Genomic DNA, 26,705 nt, shown 5'->3' with positions numbered 1-26,705 from the left:
CAATTTCGACCAAATTTTCAAAATTAAACTCCAAAATTGAGTTCCTCGTCACATTTTAAACCCAAATATGTGATTTTCCCCAATTTTTGACATAACCATGTCCAAGATTTTCAAATTGTTGTATTCGGGTTATTGGGATTTTGTTCAATTCGATGTCTTAATGATCTGATTAGGAAAAATTAATGCCAAAATTGAATTACCCACATCTTATTAACCCTATAAATGATAGTCTTATGGTTCAACAATTTCGAATTGGACACGATTCCCAATTTGGGCTTAAAATTCCTAATTTCCAATTGAATTTTGGGGATTTTTTATTTTACTGACAAATTGTGCAATTGGAATGACTATTATGTAATTCAAGGTCCCAGAATCATTTTTTGTGAAGACACTATGACTTAAAAATGACTAGAAAATATTTAATTGTATTTTTGGTTCAATTTGGGTTTGATTTTGCCCAATTTTGGGAAAAACACATACCCGATTGAGATTTTCCAAAATTGATTATGTATTGATGAAATTGGATTTAAAATAAGACTAAGGAATATTTTTATGGAATTTTATGATTCCATTTGCTATTTTTCTTGATTTTCTCACTCATTTTGACTAAAAGAAATTAAAGAAAAATTCAGGAAAATGCTAAAAAAAATTATTTTTGGTCTAGAAATAGGTTTCTAGGCTTGACCAAGATTCCTAATCCTAATTTTGAGATTTTTGAATATACAAAAAAAAAGTTAAAAATCAGGTGTCAACACCACGTCCACAAATATGTCATGCATTCTAAGCTCTTTCATGTCATCACTATCTAATAACAAAGAAGAGTCCTGTAGGCTATGTAAATCCATAATCAACCTATCTCTTTTGCATTTTCGATGGTCTTGTTGAATTTTTTTGTATAAACCCAAACCCATACAGTAGGCAAGGATACACCTCATGAGAATACTCCCAGAGTCTAGAGCACAAATCAAGAACAATGATCGGATTCTCTCATCTTCTAAGTCATTGTAATTTAGTTCTACTATTGATTTTGCATCTGACACGTCCATATGGGTCGAAGCAATCCTCCACGCAGCCAAATCTCCGTATTTCAACCTTTTTGCCAACGAATCAATCAAAAGTGGCAAGCCTCCACAATTCTTGATTACTCCATCTACCCAGGGTTTAATATCAAGATCATTAACTCTGTCCCCCACTATCCTTTCAAAAAGTCTTCGTGCTTCTCCATCCTCTAACTCATTGAGTCGGAATTCTCGATCAGAGCCCATATCAGCGCGCAAAACTTCTCGTCTTCTAGATGTTATCAATAGCTTGTAGCCTCTTACTTTATTGTCGTATCCGCAAGGGATTCCAACTTCGTTCAACTCTATTTTCTTCCACAAATTATCTAAAATTATGAGAATATTTTTCTTAGAGTCACTCTCCAACCTTTTGCGCAGAAGGTCTGCTCTCCCACGGGCAGTTTCCTCATTCATTATCTGTAAACCCAATGCATAAGCGATTTCTCCCTGGATTCTTCTTAGATCTGGGTTGCGTGATACTTCTGCCATGGCAACCACACCGAACAACTTTTCTTCCTTTGCTCGCCTTTCGATGTCCTCCAAAAGCTTGGACTTGCCAACCCCACCTGGTCCATACACCCCAATCACATAAACCTTGTCATCAGCTATAGCCTTCATTACATCCTTTGTGATTGAAGCCCTCGACTCCAGGACATCTTCTTTCTTGTCAACAGATCTTGTAGTGGAAGTGGTAGGAGGGACAATTCCTATTGGAGTATTCTCATAGTAGACCTTTTGGAAGTTACTACTCGTGCTTTCATCATGGAGTCCTTGAATGACTGGAGTTATCTTCTTCACCTTCCTACCAATTGGATGGCGCACCAAGGGGTCGGGAAGGCACCCACCAAAGCAAGCATTGTTTGCACTTTCACCATGTTCTAACAGGATTCGTACTTCCTTAGCCTTATCCTCCACGCTCTCCAACCAAATCATAATATCATTTTCTATAGATTTTCCGTTATTCTTGGCTTCTTGGACGGAATGTTGCACCCTTTCGTTCGCAGTCTCCAGCTTCTTGATTCCATTTTTGAGATCTTCAAGGTAGCTCTTGTAGCACAGCACATACCCAAATTGGCGTCCAATGGGAGCAATCAGGTACTCACATAGTTTCGACACAAGATTTGATGCAGTGGAGGTAGCAATTGCCTCAGCCATAATTTCTTCTTTTAATTTCTAGAAATTCCTTTTTCCCCCCGCCTTTGTTCCTTTTGTTGTTGCCTCCTATGATTAATTGCTTAAACAAATCTCTGCGAAGGAAACTGAACAGAGAATAGAACTAATCACTGGATGAATGAAAAGAAAGGAAGAGCAAAGTGATAAAACAATGAGAACAGCGAAACAAAACCAAAGGGGGGAGAGAGAGAGAGAGAGAGGCACAATGCATGCAAGAAAGAATGTACAGTTACTGCACTCGGCGCACGCAAGTAACTAGGGGTGAGCACGATTCCAAGGTAGAACCGAGAATCGAAGAACCGAACCGGCGGATCCAGTTCAGTTCCCGGTTCTAGGGTGAGAGGTTCCGGTTCCCGGTTCCAATTTTTTAGGAACCGGCTCTCTCTCTTACTAAAAAGTAAAAACCCTAACTTCCTTAGTTTATTCCCAAATTTCCCCACGCTCGGTCACTCCTCCATTGCGCTCTCTCTCCCACTCCCAACACCCACGACTCGACGAGACCATCTTGCCTCTCCTCGCTCCATTCGGTGTCCGCCTCGGCTCTTCCTCTATCTTCATCAACTGCGGTCCGGCTCGTTCGCGGTCTCTGCTTTTTCTAGGGTTTCCGATTCTGGCTAGAGGGCGCAAGAAGGGAGCGAGCAAGGACAAGAGTAAGCGTCAGTTGAGTTTGGGCGATCTCGTTCTTGCCAAAGTCAAGGGCCACCCTGCTTGGCCTACCAAGGTTAGCGCTTTTTGCTCTGTATTCCCTTTGATTGTTGCGTGTTTTTCTCATTTTTGTTTGGGTGTTCAAGCGCAAGTTTTTACTTTCTATCTTCTTCTTTTTTTGCCTTCTCGCGGTTGGAAAATGGTTTAGTTTGATTTAATTTATGTTGTGAAGTGAATAGGTGGTCGGCCGTTACGTTTGGGGAGGCTGGTCTTTTTGGATTTTCTTACTTGCTCGCATTGTGTACTGTTTCTGCCCAACACTTTGGAAGTGAACCTTTCTGGATTTAATCATTGTGATGTGGTGCGCATCTTTTGTATGATGGTTGCTCCATGAATGATGATTTTTTTTGTCTTCAGATTAGCAGGCCAGAGGATTGGCACCAAACTCCAGACCCGAAAAAGCACTTTGTGCATTTCTTTGGAACACGAGATGTAAGCTCACGATCTGCTTGTACCACTTGTTTATTTATGTATGAGTAGCTAGCTTAATGGCTTTATTGAGTTTTGTGTATAGTTTCATTCCTTTCATGCAGTAACTACAGTATCGTGTTCATGAGCGGCTCTGTCTTTGTTTTTTTTGGTAAACCTTAAGGTTATTAGACAGGCCCAGTTCATCCACAAGAAGAAAAAGAAAAGGAAAAATCCTGTTAGTTTGTCTTCAACATTTAGTCAAAAGGTTCAGCCCGAGCTTCAAGACTGGCTTGAAGCCAGCCTTAGTTTCATCTTTGTGCTATTTCTTCTATGTAGCACACATGCTTTCCAATTTTTAAGTGATCAGCACTCCCTTGCACTTGTTGCTTGTGTTTATGGATTTTTTCAGCCCTGCTTTCCTACTGTGCAGGATTCCTGTAAGCTTGTCACCAGCTATCTTAGTTGGATGTTTGGTATGACTGCCCAACATCACCTACATCTTTAGAAAGGGATGTTGCAGCTTTTGGAAGCTGGAGAGCAAATACTTCACAGTGCAACACTTTCATAGCTGTATGACCTCAAAGATACCAAACAGCATCCGAGTATTGGATGGAAGTATGTCCTATGTAGTTGTTAACATGGTCTATCTGTTGTTCCAAGTTATTGATCTTTGTAGTAAAACTGAAAGTCGTGGACTTTTTCCCCCTTGATGAGAGAAAATCAAAGTTCCATGTTTGCTTCTTGAGAGAAGCTACATGGTCTGTTTGGTGTAATAAAATAGCCATGCTGAAATTCTTTGTGATGTAGTTGTGTTGTGATGAACTGGTTGGCTGGAGCAACTTCCTAGAAATAGCTTTAAGGTGCTGCCTTTGCATGTCATTGGAGCTTTGAGATATTTGCCAAAGATGTTGTAAAAGCTGAAACACTTTGGTTGTAAAAGCAGACACTAGCACAGACAGAAGAATGGAAGGGCAATTTGTTGATTAGAATCTCTTCCTTCTAGCACTTTGCCTCATGTCATGCTTTTGATCTTTTCTTTTTAAAGTATATTTGTATTGTCCCATAGGAAGTATCTTTTGATGAACCATAGAAAAATCAGGTTATTGCCTTAGTCATTAGTACGAGCTTTTGATTTGAGGAGTGAAGTCACCCATTAGATCAAAGTGTGAGTCATAATTCATCTATACTCTTTAGATACAGATGAAGAGCTGTCTTCTTTTCCATGCAACTCCTCTACAGGCTATAATCTGTTGGTAAAGGAAAACTGTATAAAGATGAAAGGACATGTAAAGTAAAGGTTACAGATTGAGCCTACTTGGTTGTTACGCTTGCAATCACTTGTATCAGTGATGATCATTTCTAGCAATATACTGTGGATTTGATATTTTGAAACTACAAGTAGTAATATTCTTAATCTTTGGAAATATTATGTCTAATCAAGGTTAAATTTTTAGGGATCTGTGGTAAGATTACCTTGTCACACGAAGTCTTCTCCTCTCCCTTCAATCGAATTAGAGCTATTACAATCTCGTTATGCATCCTTATAAATTGGTCCATTTTGTGAATGTGTCTGCTCATAAATTGAATGACTCTTCCATTGGCCTCTAGTTTGTAGTTGGATATAATAGAAGAGGACTTGAAGAGACAGAGCTGAAGAATTCAAAAGATAAATTTGATGGTTCTAATTTACTACCTTTGTTGGACTGCCACAAATGCTTTGAAGTCGTAGCTGCAGCGGTTAAGGATGCTATATCAGATTCAGTTGTAGATCTATAAAACCCCGAGGTAGAGCTCCCTTCCTCTCTCTCTGTCTCTCTCTCTCTCTCTCTCTCTCTCTCTCTCTCTCTCTCATGTTTATCTGACATCTTTTATTGCAGATTTCTGTTCTGGTTGAACTGCTACCCCTTTCGGTGGTTCTGAGTGGGTTGAAAATTAAGATTGAATTGGGTGAATTAGGTCCGTCAGCATTGCCCTTTTCTTCCTTCAACTTCCTATCTTAGTTTTAGTGTATAGTTGCGATTTTCATTATGTGTGCCGGTCTCTTTGATGTTGCGGATGGTAATTTGTTCTCGTGTTGTTTGCTTGGCTAGTGTTGTTTGCTTGACTTATCAAGATAACATGTCAATGGGGGTGGAGGGATGTGAGGAGATGACTCCGATCACAGAATTGGAATTGTCGGGCGATGAAAATGAAGAAGAGACATCCAATACCATGAGTGTGAGAAACAAGGTACTTGGTCTTCCTCCTTGTGATAAGAAGTATACATCCGATTGTTGGAATCATTATGAGAGAATCAAAGATAATGTTGGAAAAACATATCAGGTGAAGTGCTTTCATTGTAAGTCTGTGTTAAAGCACCGTGTTGCTAACGGTACTTCCGCAATGAGGAAGCACTTGACAACGTCCAAGAAATTTCCTCGCAATGTAGATAAAAGGCAAAAATTCTTTACACCACATAATGTAGACGTGGCTAGTAAGGCAGTGGGAGATTCGAGTACTGATAGTGTCTTATCGACATGGTCGTTTAATCAAGAACGTTCTAGGGAAATGCTTGCTCGGTTCATCATAATTGATGAATAACCTTTTTCCTTGGTTGAGCGTGTTGGATTTCGTGAGTTTGTCACTAAGTTACAACCTCTCTTCAAACATTTATCATGCTTTACAGTGGCTAGAGATTGCATGAAGTTGTATTTTTGTGAAAGAACTTGTTTGAAGACTTACTTTGGTAAGATTAATTCTAGGATCGCACTCATGACTGATACATGGACTTCCATTCAAAATCTGAATTATTTGTGTCTCACTGCACATTTTATTGATGAAAATTGGAAGTTGCATAAAAGAATCATCAATTTTGTGGTGATGCATAGTCACAAGGGTAGGGAAATTGAGAAAATGGTGGAGAAATGCATTTTCAAGTGGGGAATAGAAAAAAGGGTGTCCACAATCACCGTTGATAATGGTAGTTCGAATGATGTTGCAATTGCTTATTTGAAGGAAAGACTTTCAAGAGAAAGGTTGTTGATCTTAGATGGTAGTGTTTTACACATGAGGTGTACCGTTCATATATTAAATTTGATTGTTAAAGATAGCTTGACTACGGTACGTGAATCTATTGCACGTATCCGAAATGTGGTTAGGTATGTGAGGAGTTCTCCTATGAGGACCAACACATTGAGGGTGAAAGGATCACCTACAAGGGTTCGGTTATTCTTGACGTCACCATTAGATGGAACTCCACTTATCACATGTTAGACACCGCCATAAAATTCAGAAAAGCTTTTGAAAGGATGGAAGAAGACGATCCATCTTTTGTGGGTGAGCTTAATGATGATCTTCCTAAAGATGATGATTGGAAAAATGCCATTGTTCTTTCGGAATTTCTAAAACTATTCAATGATGCCACCAATCGGATGCCGGGGAGTTCATATGTTACTTCAAATTATTACTTTGATGGGATAGCTTTTTTGTATAAATATCTGAAAGATGTGGCGCCGGATGCTTCGGATCCTAAACTTCAAACTATGGATAGGAAAATGAAAGAAAAATTTGACAAATATTATGGGAGTTTGGATAAAGTGCATATGGTGGTGTTGATTGCGGTTGTGTTGGATCCTAGAGTCAAGTTGAATTATGTGAATTTCTTTTATGGACACATTTATGATGATGAATCAAAAGTTAATGATGCATTATAAGGTGAAGGATGCATTGGAGCGTTTGTATGAATTTTATGAGCAATCTTCTCTTGCTGCAAGTGATTGAAATTTTGGTGTCCAAGGTTTGAGTGCAAGTAGTAGTGGTTCTAATGCCGATGTCGGTGGTAACAAAGGTAAGAAGAAGTATGACCCCCAAGCTTTTCGGAAATCCGTTATGCACTCGAATCAAACAGAGTGCGATGACAACAAATCTGAGCTTGATCGGTATCTTCAAGATAAAAATGAAAATATTCTTGATCTTGACCTTTTGATGTGGTGGAAGACTAGCGGCTCAAAATATAAGATCCTATCTTTGATGGCTCGAGATATTTTGTCTATTCCCGTAACTACTGTTGCTTCGGAGTCAACTTTTAGTACATTGGGTCGTGTGCTTGATGGCTTTCGAAATTCTTTGACACCCAAAGTAGTGGAAGCTTTGATTTGTACTCAAGATTGGTTGAGAGCCGTTCGTGTGTCGATTAATGTTGAAGAGTGCATCGAGAATGCAGAAAAATTTGAGTTGGGTAAGTGATGTTTATATCTTTATATATTGTAATTCATTTTATATATCTAATAAGTGAATATTTAATTTAGTCTCGTTTTTTTTTAAATATGGATTGTCTTGATGAGGACATTATCGTCGGTAAATAGAGTTTACCAGTTGAAGAATGAATATATGTGGTGAGGCTTTCTAATACTTATTTTATTTTATTGCTTTAATGGCCAGAAGTGTTCTTTTATAACAATCTGCATTAATGAAATTGTTTATTTATCGCCATGCCTGTCTTCATGGATATGCATGCCACTATTTAATCTTTTAGTGATGCTTTTGAGGTTCATCTGCTTTGAGTGTATAAAAGTGCCATGTTGAAAACCATAGACTTGTTAGGTCCAATTTATTATTGTAAATGCACATTATTTTCTCACCAGTGCCTTTTGCGTAGTTTATGTATTTGAGTGTGGCCGGATGTTGTGATTGTTATCACGTGACCTCTGCTTTTTACTTTTCTCTGTGCAGGCTAGCATACATACTTCTGGATAGCATTCATTCCATTCATTGTGAGTTACATGTTCTGTTCCCCTTAAATTTATTGCGCATGTCTATCTTCATGGTAGCCATTTATGTAAAAGTGAATATATAGCCGTGATTAATGAACTAAAAATGGAAAATATGAAGCAGGTGCTGGAAAGCTCTTTCTAAATTGTGTTTTCTGCAAGTATGGGTGAAAATTTTAAATAAAAATTTGATGGAGAATCTAACTTAGTTAACTTGCACTCAAACCGGTGGTTCCTAAAAAATTTGTTCTGTCATAACTAATTTCTTAATTAACTTGTTTGCTTGTCTTTTTGCAATCTTTTTGCACGAGGAGTTTTCAAACTAGAGTTGTTTTTGCCTGAAGAATATCCTATGGCTGCTCCTTAGGTAATTTTCACTTAAGCACGATCTTTTCTTTCAATATATAGTAACTTCTATCGTCATGGTATCTGCTGCTTGGTTCTTTCCAGCACAGAATCTCAATCAAGTAGAGGTGCTAGATTGCAAGTGCTCTGTAAATGGGTTGTGAAAGCTACATAATCAATTTATGCCTTGGTGTTGACAATGAAAGTTACATGCTAGTTTAAAGACAGTAATTGCTTACCCAAAAAAAAATAGATGAATAGGACATTGATTCATCTTTCCCTTTATAATTGTTTCAAACTCTCTTCTTCTTTTTTTCTCGGTTTCATGGTGGGGTAATGGCTTTCCTCTTGTTTCTAGAGCCTTTGCATTTCTGTCAGAACTGTGTCTCGACTCTTTGCTCACTTCTGCTATCTAGAAAGTTTAGCAATCACAGTCAATTTTTATGAATCGTTTTGGTCTTCCTTAGATGGTTCCAAGGGATTGTTGATTTTTGGGCAGCTTTAGTTGTCCGCAGTGAACCATGTTTAAAGTGGAGTAGGATTTGCCTCAGGTGGCAGGCAAAAAAATTGATTGGCTTACTGTTGTAGGTCATATTGGATTTCGCTTCATTCTGACTGCTGAGTGGCTCCCTCCAGTCTGCATGTTGCTTGTCCAAGCAACTCTTTTTACGGTTCATCTATTAGCTATTCTGATTGATTTGATTGGTTATGCGAACATATGCATATGGTTGCTTAGATAACTCTCAGATGAAGCTGGACATTGCCAGCGTTGCTGACTCTTGTGTAAGGACCCGGGGTCTACACTGTGTAATATTGTCCGCTTTGGGCCCACTGACCCTCACGGCTTTAAAACGCGTTGTCTGGGGTAGGGCCCCAATCCATCCCAGTCCAATATTGTCCTCTTTGGGGATCATACACCCCTCAAGGCTTTGTGACTCCCCCCTAAGCGATGTGGGATAGAGAGATGCCCCCCTTGCCATCCTAGAAGCCTGCTAGGAGCCGCTCCTTGTCCAGGCCCTCTGGCCCCGGCGACCACTCCCCGCCCTCATCGGACCGGGTCATTACATTCTCCCCTCCTTCGAGCACAGCGTCTTCGCTGTGGCCCCACACGCGGTCGGGAGTCTGCTCTGATACCATTTGTAAGGACCCGGGGTCTACACTGTGTAATATTATCCGCTTTGGGCCCATTGACCCTCACGGCTTTAAAACGCGTTACACAGAATAGAGAACCCAAGCCTTATAAACTAGCCCAGGACTCCCCCCTAAGCGATGTGGGACAAGAGACATGCCCCCCTTGCCATCCTAGAAGCCTGCCAGGAGCCGCTCCTTGTCCAGGCCCTCTGGCCCCGGCAACCACTCCCCGCCCTCGTCGGACCGGGTCGTTACACCTGGGTCTTCACTTAAGTACTTTTGAAGTTTTTATTTGTCCTGAGGTTTTCAACTGCTTTATTCAAAAATAGTGGTGATTCGTGGGGTTTAGCTTCTAATCATTACTTGTGCCTGTTAGGTTTCTCACAAAAGTATACCATCTCAATATTGAAAAGATACTATTACAACTTTTTTTTTCTTTTTTTGGCTGGAATATCCATCTGATTCTTAGGCTCCGTTCGTTTGGCGGAAAATATTCTCCCGGAAAATATTTTCCGGGTTTTCCGGTGTTCGGGGGGCGGAAAACGTTTTCCGTGGGAAAATATTTTCCTTCCCCCTTCACAAAATAGCCTAAGTCTATGGAAAATGATTTCCGCTTCTTCAAAAGTGGAAATCATTTTCCGGAGCTTCTTCTTCTTCTTCTTCTTCACTAAGGTCGGCCGCCGCCGCCGCCCCGCCGCCGCCCGCCGCCGCCCGCCGCCGCCCGCCGCCGCCGCCGGCCGCCGGCCAGCCGCAGCGCCGCCACCCGCCGCCGCCGCTCGCTTCCGACGCCGCCGCCGCCGCCCGATCGCCCGGCCGCCCGTCGCCGCCGCCACTGCCGCCGGTCGCCGCCTCCGCCCGCCGGGTCGCCGGCCGCCCGGCCGCCGCCGCCGCCCGGTCGCCGGCCGCCCGATCGCCGGCCGCCGGTCGCCGGCCGCCGGTCGGCGCCGCCGCCGCCGCACGGCCGCCGTTCGTCGGCGAAAAATATTTTCCAAAACTTTTTCATATTGGTTGCCGAACACCGGAAAATTATCTTCCGGGAAAATATTTTCCAGGAAAATGACTTCCGGGAAAATATTTTCCAAAAGAAGAATGTTTTCCGCCAAACGAACGGAGCCTTAATGTGATTTTTCTTTTAATCAGCTTGGTAGGATCTGCCTCAACATCCTGAAAGACAAGTGGAGTCCTGCACTACAGATTCGACCTGTACTTCTTAGGTATATTAATGATTTCCCTTTGCATATTTGAGACTTCTGGAAAGGGACTGAATAGGCTGCATTGGCATTCTAACAATCTAAACAGCTAAGGAGCACAAAAGTTCTACCAAATTGTTATAGATGTAGATCTTAGTTTTGCTGGCTCACGGCATCCCTCTCCCTTTATCTTGTGCTTTTATTATGGAGCCTAATGCCATAGCATTTGTTTGAGTTTGTCATGCAAAATGGTAAGTTTACTGTATTTGGAATTGAGGTTCGGCATGTTTATGTTGGATTTTTTGTACAATAGCCGATGGAAGTGTTTTCTGATGTACTGTTCTGCAGAATTCAAGCTTTTTTGAGAGCTCCAAACCCCAATGATCCGCTATATGAGAATATCGCTAAGCATTGGAAGACAAATGAGGCTGAAGTTGTGGAAACAGTTTCTATGTCTTTTGTGGTTTTACTGGGTCTCGGTAACTGGTTCTCCGATCATGTGGTACTTTGAATAATTGAGATTCAGATGACAAATTTTTATTAGCTGATTTGATCTTTTTCACTTCTTATGCTTGCGTAAATAATCACTTACTATGGTCCAGTGGAAGGCCAAAATTTAATTTTCTGCTCTATCCTTGTTATGGTCCAGTAAAAAGAACCTGTTAGAACCTAGAACCGACCCTGGAACCTGGAACCTGTGACAGGGTAGGTTCTAGGTTCCACGTTTCGACGGGTAGGTTCCAGGTTCCAAAAAATAAGGAACATGTACTCGAGGGTAGGTTCCAGGTTCCAAGTGGAACCTGTAAGGAACCTGGAACCGCTCACCCCTACGAGTAACACGTTACTGGTCAACGTGGACAATTTGCAGATGATTTTACGTGGACAGGCAACACGTTACTGGTCTACCACCTGCAATAGAAGGCTAAATTTCTTTCATTTTCTTCTCCTGTTCTCAAAGTGTTTCTGAGAGAAATTTGAATGAGTATTCAAATTTAAATCCAAAACATGCGGAAGAAACATTTACATGCATACTAGTTCAACACCCGTCGATTCTTTTAAATATTAACAGTTAGGATTATTTAGAACTCTTTCCCAAAAAATTAAAGCTTAAATAATTTCTTTCAGTTTTATAATTTTGCTAGAAAGCAATAAATACTTTTTAAAACAACATATGATAGCTGGTACTTGTTTTGACTTTTGTACCATCCCCCACTTGGATTTGAGTATGTGAGAGGTTGCAAACACAGCAGATGCTATGTCCCCTGTAATTTAAAAAAGAATTTCTTTAAAATGGCTATATGTAAATGTGAGAAATTATAAATTAGAGGACAACACTACACCAAGTAAAAGTTAAACTCCTATTACTTTATTTTAAATAAAAGAAATAGTGCAAGACTATTTCCACCTCTTCCTGATTTGATACACATCTTTTATTATCATTGATCAAAATAACCTTCTATGTTCGGAAACAAGATCAATCGCCAATTGACCCTACTTTTCTCTCTCTCATCTCCTCTTCATGTTCTATGTTTATTGTTAATTGACTAAAATATCCTACTCTGTTTGAAAATCAATTGAACATTAGTTAACCACACCTTTTGTAAATTACGATGGATTAAATTTTCTAAAATCGTTAAGTTTGTAATTTTGGTCCATAAAATACGACTTTGCTTAGATTGTTAATTCTTTAATGTAGCTTTTCTATTCATCTCGAATAGATTGGGATGGCGCAAGTCCATTTTTATACCGAGCTCCACTCTACTTTGCTTGGATTGGGAAGTCGCAAGGCCATTTTTACACTAAACTCTACTGACTCTACTTTTTGACTTTGAGCAAAGTGTTCGAATTAATTCTCTCTCTCTCTCTCTCTCTCTCTCTCTCTCTCTCTCTCTCTCTCTCTCTCTCTCTCTCTCTCTCTCATGTGCAACACAAATCCGCATGCTCATTGTTCATCAACAAACAACTTGCAATTAAGATATTGATTAACCGAGAAATGTATAATATTAGTGGAAATTGATGAGGACAGAAATCATCACGTAGTTCTGTCCCATTTGCCGAGATAAATTATTGCAAATGACCGTCGAACAAGGGCAAACAAAACAAGGCATCGTAAAATCACAACTTTATCATCAAAGTTGTAATTAAGAAGTTGACTAATCGAGAAATATTAGAGGGAAACGAAATGATGAAGGGGGACATTTTTCAACTCAAGCCGAGATGGAGTCGGTCGTTTCTTGTTGACGGCAGCTGACCTTAATGTCCTTCTTTCTTCATTTTTTTTATTAACCATTCTATTGCGACTTGGACATAGAAAGTTATTAACCACTGGGGTTTACCCCAGTGGCTATCCTTCTTACTGGGGAAGGGGGAGATGGGGAGTTCGATTTCCTGCCTTCTCAGGGGATTTGGAATAGAGGCAGGATAAAAGTCTGAGAGTGAGATGAAAGTTAGAGTATAATGAATAAAAAAAAGAAAAAAGGACGCAAGAAGTTATTAAGGAAGAGAGTTGGGGCCCAGTGTTCATGGTGGGATGGAGTGTCGTTTGGTGTTCTCACATAAATGGTGGGCCAAATCAAGACAAAAAAAATCATGTATTTACATCAGAGAGGTCAAATTGATTTCTTTTTTTTTTGGTAAGGGTAGTCAAATTGATTTCACTTTCTAAATATGTCAAGTTTTTTGTTTTTTACTCTCTTTGATAAATATTTCACTTTCTAAATAGGTCAAATTGGTTTTGCTTTTTTTATTGATAAGAAAGACACGTTAGCATACATGTAAGCACCATTTGTCATGTCAATTGCCACGTAATTTTTTTGGATGGAAAAAGCAACGATGACACATTTTTATCGCTCAATTAAGAGTAAGTGCTTTTTCGAATACATTTGAAAAGTTGAGTCATTTTTGTCCCTTTGATATATATCAATACATGCTTTTGCGACGATCGTGTACGATAATTTACGGACTTGGAATATTCATCTAAAGAACCTTCACGTCCTAAATAAAATAAAATGAAAGGACTTGATTTTTCCAAATATTTTTTTATATGAAACATGAAGTGCTTGAACTTTCAAAGTCGACTAATCCACGTGAATGCATGTAAATTACCGAATTGATGAACATCGGGACTTATCATATGCTTTTTGAAAGTGTTTTTGTAGGAAGAGAAATAGGAAAATTCTTGTTTTTTTTTTTTTTGGTAACCGAGGTGTCCGGGCCAGCTTGCGTGCACCTCGACTATTCCTCGGGGGAGACTAGCACATCAACCCACCGCCATGGCCCCCCACTTAAATCACAAGTGCTCAACTGGGGAATCGAACCTGGGACCAGTGCGCCTAACCACACAATCCAAAGTACGCCCTAACCAATTGAGCTACCCTTGTTCGTGATCCCTAAAGTTGAACAAATTTGCTACTTCATCTATTAGGGATCAAATGCGGAAAAAACCTTAATTTCATGAAACACTTCGAAAATATATGCGATAGGCGAGGCTTGGGCTTGGAAGATATCTATGGTGATTGAGCCCATTGGGGCTGTGGGAGAATAGTAGCAAAATTCCAACGAAGCAATTGTAATTTGGCTCAAACGTCGAGCACATGTGGATATTGTTGAAAATTTGTATCGAGTTTGAGTTCGAATAGGAAAGTTTCCTATTTCAAGTAGGTTTCATATTTTGGATAGGTTTCCTAATTATATGGTTTCCTAATTGGAGAAGGTTTCCTAAAAGGAGGTTTCCTAATTTGGATCCAATTCTTGCTTATAAATAAGTAAGGGATGTTATTTGTGAAAATTATCAAAGAGGAGTTTCTGCTAGGGAATTTCACCATGAAGATATCCGAGTGTTTGTAGCGATTAAATCTTATGATAAGATTTGTGTACAATTCCTTCGTGAGATTGAGAGATTATTTCATAAGGAATTATTGGAATAAACACTGCGCGAGTTATTGGATGTAATTGGGGCTTGGGAAACACTTATAGTGTTTTAGTAACTCGAGTGGAGGGCCAGAGTTCTCGGTTTGACCGAAAAGTCAACCTTTAACTTATTAAGAAAATGATGTCAATATATAAATGAAATGAAATAGCACTTGACAGACATAAAAAAAAACTCCTTTTGGTCGAAAAAGGGACTCCATCGCAATCAAGATTCCAAAGTCTTGAGTTTTTACTCTATTGAACTTGTCGGCGAAAATTCAGGTGTCAACATGAGGGGAGGGAAAGTGGAAAGGGGATAGGGGCAATCTCTATGGCAATCCAGTGGCTTTGTGGTAAAGTGTCAATCTCTTAAGGATGTAAATTTAAAACGCAAATCCTTCTTTAGAGAATTCATGTCCGTTCATACTAAACTGTTTAATTGTGGATTAACATCAAGTTAATATCATTGGTGAAGTGAAAATTCACTCAAATGTTGTTGATGGCCTAATGGTTTAGAGAATTAATTACGGCAAACGAGTCTCTAAAGCCCCCTCCATCTTTAGTTCCTCCTACCCCAAAAAAGGAGAGATCAATGTGGGCCAGCCATGATCCTCCCCCTTCTCATCAATGTGAAAGCTAACTAATGCCTACTTAGACAAGAAAGTGTCCCCAGCAGATTAGTGCGCAACTGCTAACGCAACAAGTGGGTGCATGTCCACTATGCATTCGCGTGTGTATATAGTTATATCCAAGCCATCACTTTCATGTCGCGTATGGAATTGTATTTTGGTTTTGCTTTGTATTTCTCTTTTCTTTTCTTTTTTTGGTTTGTTTAAAATTTGGATTGCATGGACCATCGCGGATATTTATTACATGCTTTATGAAATTGAAAGTGATTTGTCTTTTGTGAATATTTCAAGTGAAGTGCATGCAATTTATATGTATATATGAGAACTTGGTTAAATTAGGGATGTAAGTTGTAGGACCCGATCTACATAGTTTAGTGACCTGAGCCATCAAGAATGAAACTTTGTATTACCAAAAAAGTCATAAACCTATTGTACAGTGGTCAATTTAGTTATAAATCTTTCGATTATGTCACTTTAGTTCCAAACCTTTTGACGATTTGTCAATGTAGTCATTTTAGCCAATTTTAACTGGAAAGTTTTGATGTGAACGCCAACCGTACCACATGACATAGCTGGAGCTGACGCAGACAATTTTTCCATTTTTTTTAATTTTTCTAAGTTTTTATTATTTTTTGTATGTTGGCCGGAATTGGAAAAAAAAGAAGAAAGAAAAGAAAAAAGAAAAAAAAATAAAACATTCAAACACATGGATAACCACAAGTATTTGAAAATTTCATGAAACAAGCACTCACATAGGGATGGGGATTAAATAGAAAGTACATGGATAACCACGGGTCCGTAAAACATTCAAGCACATGAATAACCATAAGTACTTAAAAATTTCGGTATAAAACACTATACAAGCGATGGGGTTTGAAAAGGAAGCACCTGGATAACCACAAATACTTAAAACATTTAAATACCCGGATAACCACGAGTATTTGAAAATTACTATAAACAAGCACTTGCACGAGCGACAAGGCTTGAAAAGGAAGCACCTAAATAACCACAAGTACTTGAAACATTCACACACTTGATATCCACAAGCATTTAAAAGTTTCTATAGAATTATTAATTTGAAGTCCAGGTAACGGTATACTTACCAGGCATATGTGGGAACTATTTGATCTTCAAGGAAACATTACCTGTCAGATATTATTACAACAAGTATATATGCATTCATAGAAAAAATATACAATTAAGACTATTCTACAACACACATTTCAAGATTCAATTTAATTGAGGTTTATGTATAAGGATTTCACCACGTCTGCATCACAAATTCCACTTGGGAGAATTTACACTAAGAGAATTTTCACTCATAAAGTGGAATTCTTAAAAATGCTAAATGAGAAACTTTCAGTTAAAAATGGCTTTTCCCTCACTCTCATTTAAAAGGCTGCTTTGTCCCGTCCACTGAATCGGAAAAAGTGAAAAACATTTGATCTTGTCGACAAAGGTTAGTGTTTTTTTTAAAACGGTACAACCTTACCAATCTAACAAAGTCCAACACTTTTAAGGGTTTGAAGCTAGTGATCTTGTATTATTATTTTCACTATGGATTATTTTCTTGTGTAGATATTTCATCGGCCACAAGAGTCCAACATTGATTCTTCTGAGACTTTGTAAATCACCACCTTCACATTGGGGTCGATCTTTACACTCTTGACAAACACTTTGACTTTTCATTTCCATTGACAATTGGGCTATATCAACATTTTTCCACTCTTTTTTTCTCTCTATTTTTTTTTTCATTTTTCTCTCTTTTTTCCTCTCATTTTTTCTATCATTTTTTGGAATTTTCTTGCTACACATTTCCTCGCAGAAAATTCAAAGACTTATCAGACTCTAATTTTCATTTCGATTGGCTCATGAACAGTTCAGCGCTTTGGCTTCTCGGGATCTTCATCTTCAATCCACGCTCTAGATTATGCTGAGTCATTGTGGTAACTCATGTGCCTTGCCCCAGTGTTGAGGATGATCGTCAACTGGGTGGGGAAATGAATTTGCAAGGCTCAATTGGGTTGTACAAAGGACAATAGAGTGTACAATAGAAAAAGAAATGCTCTTCACATCTTAAGTACTTAAATTCTCATTTGAGTTCATTTGCAATAAAGATACTTGGAGAATGATTCAAGTGGGGGCAAGAAAGTTTTATCCATTTTTCTCACCTTGTAATGTCAATTATACCTCCATTTTGCCTCAATGCGGGGTGGCTCTTGACATGAGTAATTTAAAAGAATTCTCCAAATACTCAGGCTCAAATTGCTTAAACAACGGTTTACCTATAGTGTTTAGGATAGAGAAATGAAATGCCTCTCATCATTTCGGTGTGTGTACCTTTTGCGAGAAAACGCTTTACCTTGGGGCCATAAAATTTTTCCACTCATCTCATAAGGTTTTCTTTTCATCATCCCGACACGTCTCATTTAGCAAACTCAAGTAATTCCACATTAATTTTTTAAATTTTCTGTCTGGATAAATTTTAAAACAGAAATTGGTGATTTAGATAGGCAAAATATCATGCAAAAATCCACTTTTAAAGATATGAGCATTTTATGAGGTTATCGCCTAGCGAAGGCTCCGTCCCCACGGCCGGGCAAGGGCCGTCCCTCATCGGATCTAGCAAGGGCTCGCCTGGGCGAGGGCGTGGTGGCCCTTGCCCACGGCTAGCGATGGCTTGGGCGAGGGGCGCAACCATCACTGGCCACAATGAAAAAAAAAAGAATGTAAAGAAAAAAGAAAATCAAAAATAGAAATATTTTTAAAAAATTATAAAAATTGTCCACGACAGTATCGACGATGCCACGTAGGATGACTAGCATCCACATTAATGATTTCCGATCAAAATTGATTGGATGAACTGAATTGACAAATGGTCAAAAGGTTTAGGATTAAATTAGCACAAGTGCAATAGGTTTAGGACTTTTTATAGCAATTTTCTCATTCAAGAGGTGTTGACACCCTAAATTTCGACGACCCAATTAGGCATTCATTACATAGAAAACTATGAGTCGGTCTCAACTCCCGACAAAAAAATATATAAGTAAATTGCATAATAGGAGCATTTGTCATTTAATAGCCTTAGTAACAATAGGCCCGCATAAATTACATTGGAATGGAGTTGATGGAGTCAAGCAGAGAGGTCTTGAATTTTTAGGATAAAGCCCGCAAAGAACACAAAATTTGACCCAACCCATTGAAGATTATAGCAGCCGAGAGTTGCGTGTGAAAGACACATGGGTAGTATTCAAAATTAGGAAAGTAACTTAAGGAGCAAGGGTTCACAAAATACATAAAAGGGTATATATATTTGATCATATTCTATGATTTAATAGGGTAAGAGTAACATCTAATCAATCTCGAATAGGAAAGAAAAGATTGAAAGAAAAAGAAGAACTTGGGCACATAAAAGCATGAGATAGACCGTTGCACAAAGGGGAGAGAGAGAGACAGAGAGAGACAGAGAGAGAGAGAGAGAGAGACGGTGGCCAAAGATGGAATACGAAAAAAGAGAAAACAAGACAAGATCACAATTGGCCATATAAGAGTGATATTCCCGGCCAAATAAAGAAATATAAAAAAAGGAAAACATGGCCACAATGGTAGAACCAAAATACGTACGGATTCCCAGATCTCATGAGGTCTCCCACTCTCTCTTTCTCTAATATTTCACAACCCAATACAGAGGAGGTGGGGCTGAATTCATACGATACAAGACACGCATTGGAAAAGAAGCAGAGAAAGAGACGCAGGAAAGGAATCGTCCACACTCGAAATAGATATTGACTCAAAAATGCACACGATACACAATGGCGGAGGCACACCTTGCAAAAAGGAGGACGACAAGGAATCATCCTCAATAGCGAAAATATATCCACTGATTTCAGATTTTCTTCTCTGCAACATTCTATGATTTCCAGTCGCACCATCATCGATTTATGTTCAAGGAGTCCTCCGTAAGGCAATCACCGATCGAGCACAAACCACGGCAGCCTGCCAGTCCTCGATGAAACCAGCAGCTCTCCAGCGTGCCAAGTTCTCGCCTTTCGCGGTCCAAAGCCGAGTTGCCGCTCTTACTGAATCGCAGCGCGATGGCCGCCCTACGACTATCATTGCTGAATTGTTGAACACCTTCGTCGCTGCTGGGCAAACTGAAGCCGCCGTCATCAATCCGTGGTTGTGCTGGAAGAATAAATAGTACTTTGACTGTGTTTGTTTCGCGAAAAATGTGAGTGATTTGGAAAAAATTTTCCTATAACTAATCATTAAGATTGCTTGAAATAATTAGTCAATAGATATCGGCAAAAATTTACGTCTATATGTCTTCATAAAAATGAAAATATTTTTCATTCATTCAAATTTATAAGCAATACAAGTATTAAAAAAATGTTTTTTAAACGATTCATTTTCTGTGAAACAAATGGAGTTGTTATCTTGAATTATTTTTTGATCAAACTCCTGGATTTCAATTCTTAAAATAGTTGAATTCCATGCGTTGATTTTGCCGTGGTTTGATTCCTCAATTCAATGGAAGTGACGTTGAGATTTGCATGTTGGAACTTTAAAATTAGGTCAATTTGTTCTTGACTAATTTTGTGCTTATTTTAAGATTTGCATGTTGGAATATTGAGGCTTCCCTTTTACACGCGGAACGTGTTTCCTGCCTTGATTATTCATGGTCACTCACTTCTCTGGGCACATCAAGTTTCGGTTTTATTGTTTCGCTTGGTAATTGCAATGTCCTCCCCATGGTTGAAGCCAAGCAACCTTGGTATGGTAATTTCTTGTTATAGTTGCTCTGGGTCTTTCATGTGGTTCTATTACCTCATGCATGATAGGTGGTTTATCGCATATGTTTTTTTAAGCGTGATTGATTAGATAAACTTAGCTTGTTTAAAATAATTTGTCATTAAATCATATAAACAAATTATGGAAAAAAAGACATTTCAATGCATCGTGAAATTCATTAATATCACGTATATATTACATATAATATGTCACATGCATGCTTAGAACTTAAGGCACATTCATAACTCAGTAGGGCAATGCATGTTAATTTTAGAATTCATATAACTAAAATGTCATTCAAACCATATAGATTGCATTTAGGTATAGAAATAATGGGTGTTATAATGTGCATGTCACGTAGTGCGCGTCATTTAGTAAGCCGCACGTTTTAGGGTCAATATTTTAATGATAACATCATGTAAATTAATAATTGCATGTCATGCACATCATATAGTTTAATTCTTATAAAAAGAAAATACCAAAAATAACTAAGGTTGCATCATTAAGTCGTCTTTTAATAAAAGTCACTTTGGTCATGTTTAGTGTCCTAGAGTTTAGTCTTTCAACTATTAAAAAGAAAACACAAAAAATAGTCTCACGCGTAGTTAAATAATAGGGTTTATTTCATGATTAATCATACTTTCATTTCATCAGTATTGCATATGGGTTGCATAGCATACATGTCATTTAAATTTCATGTTAGTTCATTAATGCATGTTCATGGAATTCACATAGCCCTATTATTTAAATTAATTCATGTTCGCAGCAACACTTTACTTTCCTTTTAATCAACTCACAATAAATTAGTAGCAACTCATGGATAAATTGAATCGCATGTTTAAATTGATTAAATTAAAATCCGAAAGTTAGTATGAGCTTGGAAAAATTCGTGCTATATAAATCTCTAGACTTAGTAATCCATTAGTTTTCGTTTTTGTGGTTCATCTTGAGAATGGTCGCGACAAGAGGTAGTAACACCTAAAAGTCTTCATGGAATATAAAGTTCAAAGTCTCAATTTAACTATTCAATATAGGTGAACTACACAATAGTTTCTTCAAGTAATCCAGCTATAAAAAACCTGCTTTGACCGGTCATATGGACAATTACAAAGCTGATTGCACACTTCTTCCAGGAATCGATTCCAAGCGAAAAAATAGTTTAATCTTTAGTAGATTTGGAATGATGCTTGTGCATGAACATAAGGCAAAAGGATAATTAATGTTCACGTATCCTTCCAGATCAACCTCGCCTATAGTGGCAAAATCCCGACTGAATGCTTATTTCGCGGTAGATCCTATGGACACCGCTTTCGGAACATGGACAGGGAACTCGTGAATCTCATCCATCCATGGGTTCTTCTCCTTCGCCGGATCAACGGTCCTCAATGCCCGCCAAACTGCGCTGTTGCACTTGAATCCGGACCCAAAAGCAATTTGCCATGTCCTATCACCTTTCCTAATCCTTCCTTTGGCCTCTGAGTAGGCCAATTCGTACCACAATGAGCTACTCGACGTGTTCCCAAATCGGTATAGAGTCATTCGTGATGGCTCCATGTGCCAATCGGTAAGCTCGAGGTTCTTCTCCATCTCGTCGAGAACAGCTCGGCCTCCAGCGTGGATGCAAAAATGCTCGAAGGCCAGCTTGAAGTCAGGAATGTACGGTCTAATTTTCATCTTGAACACCTTCCTCGCGACCAAGGTCGTGAAGAACAAGAGTTGCTCCGACATTGGGAGCACTAATGGGCCAAGGGTTGTGATGTTGGTCTTCAGGGCTTCCCCGGCAACCGCCATCAAGTCCTTGGAGAGCGACACACCAATCTTCTTCTTCTCGTCCTCTTGCTGGAACACGCAGCCATAGCTCTTGTCATCTGAGCCTTTATGGGTTCGCACGGTGTGGATGAGCTGGTACTTGGAGCGGCGGCGGTCAGAGGACCGATTGGAGAGGAGGATCGCTGCACCGCCCATCCGGAAGAGGCAGTTCGAGACGAGCATCGACCGGTCATTGCCGAAGTACCAGTTCAGGGTGATGTTCTCCATGCTCACCACTAGGGCATAGGAGTTAGGTTGTACCTAGTGATTGATTCATAAGAGAAGTAATAAGAATAGGCCGTAGTTTCATTTTCATGAGACCAAAATTAACTTTCCGTAGTAAGAAAACCTAGAAACTTTTGTACCTAGTAGATAGAACCGATAGTAAATTGAGAATGTACAAAGCTTATGTTCAATCCCGTTGTCATATATAGATTTCTTAAATTCGAAAGGTCCTATTTCAACTCTAGCTAAGCCAATATACCATTGGCTTTATTACTGTCCTGCTTATTGCATTTCTCGATATATATGTAGGTAGGAACAGATACAGTTGGGAGTTGACGATCAATTTAAGGCTCTAGCTCACTGAAAGGTAGGTGCCCAAAGCCACCAATCTCGTGAATTTAATGCTGAGGGCAAGTCAACAGGACAAGAACTCTCTCTTTCCTAAATCCGGTGACCTATATTCTGTGGCATAATAAATCTTGGATTGACTAACTCCCACTTCCCAACCAACCAAAGCGTAAACTAGGTAAATAAAATACCTAAGTTTCATTGTCTGCACAACCTAAATAAAGTTAGTTTTTTTGGTCATGATTCTAATTTTTTATGAAATGTTTTTAAATTACAGGACACACTATCAACGTAAAATGGCCTGCTATTCACTAGTGAACCTAATAAAATTCCTATAACCCAATTTATATTCAGCATTTCGTTCGTAAATGAAAGTTTTCATTCCTTGTTTGCTTGGCTAACACTGAGGGTGTTCTTCATAAAAGTTCCTATTATCAAACTTATTCTTTGAAGAATAGAAAAGAGAGAGGAAAAAAGAAACCAAACCTGTAATAACTGCTTAGCAAGGTCGATAGAAATCAATCCAGCGCTGCAACCCATCCCACCAAGATTGTAGCTCAACACATTCCCTCTGAGCTTGTAGTGGTTCACGATCATCGCCGACAGGGATGGCGTCGGGTTGAACAGGCTACAGTTCACGACGAGGATCCCTATGTCCTTAGCCTTGACCCCGGTCTTGGCCAGCAGCTGGTCGACGGCCCCGAACATGACGGCCTCAGCCTCCGCCCGCGCCTCCGACATGCACGGGTTCGGTGGGATCCGGAGCACGGCCTCGGGTAGGGATGTCCGCTGCCCAAGCCCCGACCGCTCAAGGATCCGCCGCTGGAAAGCGAGGTTCTCCTCGGTGAAGGCGGTCGTGAGCTCCGACCGCTCCATGAAGGTCTCGCGGGTGCATATCCGGGCCGGGTCGGGCTTGTAGCAGGCGAAGTCGACGAGGTAGACCTTTCTGGGTCGGGTCATGAAGTAGAGAGTGACCAGGAACACCATGAGGGTCGAGCAGAGCACGACGGTGACGAGGTTGAACCTGAGTTGGTCCCAGAGCTGGGCCGCGTCTCGGGCCGTGAGGGTCGAGAGGTGGGCGGAGGAGATGCCGAGGAGTGGCACGAGGAGTAGATACATGGCTTTGGAGATGAGGTAGTGGTAGCCGAGCTTCACGTACTTGAGCTTCACTGACAAGAGGAAGTTTGGGAGTTTGTGCTTCGATGGTCTGTTCGAGTCTTGGCTTCGAGGTTCGACTGAGACGGGGACTGTCTGATCTGGGTTTTGTCGACTGATCTGTTCTTGTGGGTCGGCCATTTCTGCGGAAAAGACAAGATTTGTGTAGCTTCGGGGGGTTTCCTGTGTGTCTTCTTCAGAGGGGTTTCCTGAAGAATCACAAAGGACGAGAACTTGGTGTCTCGAAAGCAAACGGAGGGAAATGGCAGAGAGAGAGAGAGAGAAGAGAGTCTTAGCAATGCATGGGGAAGATAGGGAGTGTTTGGGGTGGCTTTAAATAGAGTGCGTGGGAAGCGTATAGGAGTTATGATACGCGTATTGCTGAGATCGATTTAGGTCAAACACCTGTTGAGAGATGAGAAGTTATACCTTTGTAATTTGGTACATGTGTCCAGCTAGTTGTGGCGACGGTTGGATGACCACGGCCCCACGTTGGTTAGGTGGAAAATGTACCATTTGTGATCATAGGAATAATGGTTTGCTCCAAAAGTTTTAGCTATCAGATTAGGAAGTAAAAAACGGTTTTCTATATCTCAACATTTCCTCTCGCGAGAGAATCGATTTGATGACGTGGATTCGAATATATGCTAGCGAGCTCCGCGGGTAAAGTGTCGTTGAGAAACAATGCATATGAAGAAGGAAACTGAAAAAAATTGTAAGAAGGTGTGGAAAATCGGATTGAGAATTCTATCGATAAATAAGGTTGTTATGTATTTCCATTACAAGAGGACTCTAAATGGGGAGGCTGCCATGGGCTGAAAACCTATGTACCTCCTGAAATTGTTGTCTACCGGTGTATTTTCTCTCAAAATATGACGAGAAGAATATGACGCGGTAAAAATGTAGGAAATACTAATTTAGAAGAAAACTAAATTCGCAAACACAAGAAAAAGCTCTCTCTCGAATGGATACTGATTAATGATGAAGAAGCTATCCATTCTTGATTTATAGCACTTATTTATAATAGAGAAAACTGTGCCCTAAAAAGGACAAACTATCGAATCCCTAATTCTTCGAAATAGTAGCAAATCAAAAGCCCTTTGTTCAAATAAAAATTCCCTAAACTCAATATTCTGGACAATGATATCAAAACTATATTTAAATATCTATTCTAAAATATCCATCACATCTCGATATCTTCTTGAAAACTCGCACGTAAATCTTCATCAAACTCCCTTCTCCTGGGGTTGCTGCCTATGTTTCAGCTTATTTGAATGCTCCAAAAAATTTCTCAGCAACCGAATTTGCATCGGAATATATTGATATTATAAAACACTTCTTTTCATGTGAAAATCGATTTAACGATAAAGGTCAAAAGTGTGATCCTAAAATTCTAAGACCTAGAGATCAGGGATTTTAAAATCCAAGGTGTATATAAAGAATGTAGTTCATAGGTGGGTGAAAGGGATATACAAGAAATCGGAATCGAAACTTCTAACTTGGATATACCAACTTGAAACTTGATATTTATTTATTAGAGCAGGGCAAGAAATTAATTTTATATTGTAACTGTATCCGCTACATATTAAAATTATATTTTGACAGATCTGTATAAAAATAATAACAGGTTTTGTTAACAAGTTCTTCAAGGGCACTAGTTACGACCGCTGCAAATGATAAAACCCATATCCAAGCATTTGGATAATTTGAAACAAACACATATCAAGAAATCCCCTACTTCAAATATAAAAATGTAAATTTCAAAAGTACACTTAAAGATCGTTATCATTTGCCCTAGGGCACCTTATTAACATTTTCCAATTTCATAGTAAACTCTCGTATAGTTTTTTTTTATTGTCAAGTAATTCACAAAAGTAAAGTATATTTGAGAGAGAGGGTGCAACCACTTCAACGGACAATTAATTTGTTAGATAAGCAGTGGGCATTGAATACTGAACAGTTTGACAACCTGGGGAGACAGCGGGTTTGACCAGCGGACCACCACGTCATCACCGTTTTGACATCCAGGCGCGTAAGCCAATGCGTAATAATTTCGTGCAAGAGAGGGGCAGCTGGTCCACGTGTCGCATCGGTACTGGTCAGTACGAGTTGGTTGGGGGTGATGTGTTGTTGAACGATGCATGATTACCACCCCCATCGAAATTGCTCGAGATTAGAAGTTCGATCACGTAAACCATGGCGATGATGCCTCTCCTCCCCACATCCATCATGTGCTTATGGGTCATAGTCATGGGACAAGATCGCACACTTAGGTTTAGGTGAGGGGAAAAGTGTAGAATCAATTCTTAACATTTCGGCCATGGATCGATTCACGTCTCGGATATTATTTTGATCAATTAAGTCTTTAGTATTATGCAAAAAAAGAAGTTCAATTGAGTCCTAGACTAGATTTCTAACGTTGAAAACCGTCCATCATTCTATGGTCCGTGGCTACGCAGCATTAGACAAAGGCCATGTGAGAGGTGTAAAGGATTAGAAAAGGGAGGGAGTGGCCTCGCATATCGAGCGATTTTTTTTGTGCAGTTGAATTTGATGGCTCGAATCGTACCAAACCGTTTATTGGACAACTCATATGTAATGTTTTTTTTTTTTTTTGGTAACCGATGATTTGCCACCATTCCCCGGGGACGAGCCCGCACGGCTAATCGGAGCGCCTATACCTCGGGGGAGACTAACCCAGCAACCCACCGCCAGGCCCCCCACTTAAATTACGGAGCCGAGCGGGGATTCGAACCCAGAACCTCTAGAAGGGAAGGAAAGCGCCCACCAACTCGGCCATGCGCAGGTGGGTAACTCATATGTAATGTTTGTACAACACCTCCTAAAAAAAACGCATGTTAATGTTTAGATTATTAACTGCCAAATTACTCCAAAATGAAAAATTAGGACGCAACTAATTTGCAACACCACACCTCCTAAAAAAACGCATGTTAATGTTTAGATTATTAACTGCCAAATTACTCCAAAATGAAAAATTAGGACGCAACTAATTTGCAACACCTTAATTTCCCGTGAATAAATGTGAGTTCTTGGATGTGAATATCATTGTTATTACAA

The 26,705-nt window shown here is 39.7% G+C and overlaps 2 protein-coding genes and 2 long non-coding RNA genes across 4 annotated transcripts; 2 read left to right on the top strand and 2 right to left on the bottom strand.

Moving 5' to 3' along the window:
- Nucleotides 1-734: 734 nt before the first annotated feature.
- Nucleotides 735-2,367, bottom strand: LOC115694301 (probable disease resistance protein At4g27220). Its single transcript, XM_030621426.2, has one exon. The coding sequence runs from the start codon at nucleotides 2,211-2,213 to the stop codon at nucleotides 735-737; it is 1,479 nt and encodes a 492-aa protein (XP_030477286.1). The 5' UTR covers nucleotides 2,214-2,367.
- A 193-nt stretch (nucleotides 2,368-2,560) lies between these two features.
- On the top strand, nucleotides 2,561-3,726 carry LOC130140741 (uncharacterized). The gene is made up of 2 exons (XR_008818738.1): nucleotides 2,561-2,952; nucleotides 3,294-3,726. It is a non-coding gene; the product is annotated as an uncharacterized LOC130140741 (long non-coding RNA).
- A 6,990-nt stretch (nucleotides 3,727-10,716) lies between these two features.
- Nucleotides 10,717-11,393, top strand: LOC115668543 (uncharacterized). Its single transcript, XR_008818739.1, has 2 exons — nucleotides 10,717-10,785; nucleotides 11,110-11,393. It is a non-coding gene; the product is annotated as an uncharacterized LOC115668543 (long non-coding RNA).
- Nucleotides 11,394-21,083: 9,690 nt separating this feature from the next.
- Nucleotides 21,084-23,927, bottom strand: LOC115662539 (3-ketoacyl-CoA synthase 11-like). The gene is made up of 2 exons (XM_030584679.2): nucleotides 22,959-23,927; nucleotides 21,084-22,160 (listed from the first exon to the last, which is right to left on the bottom strand). Exons 1-2 carry the CDS (start codon nucleotides 23,766-23,768, stop codon nucleotides 21,369-21,371), a joined length of 1,602 nt encoding a protein of 533 aa, XP_030440539.1. The 5' UTR covers nucleotides 23,769-23,927; the 3' UTR covers nucleotides 21,084-21,368.
- Between the last annotated feature and the right edge of the window lie 2,778 nt (nucleotides 23,928-26,705).

This window comes from Syzygium oleosum, unplaced genomic scaffold (genome assembly GCF_021117445.2).
Source record: "Syzygium oleosum isolate NSW1041296 unplaced genomic scaffold, Sole_v2.1 Sole_v2.01, whole genome shotgun sequence".
NCBI lineage: Eukaryota > Viridiplantae > Streptophyta > Magnoliopsida > Myrtales > Myrtaceae > Syzygium > Syzygium oleosum.
Note: the sequence above shows the minus strand (reverse complement) of the source record. Positions and strands in the feature narration are given on the sequence as shown.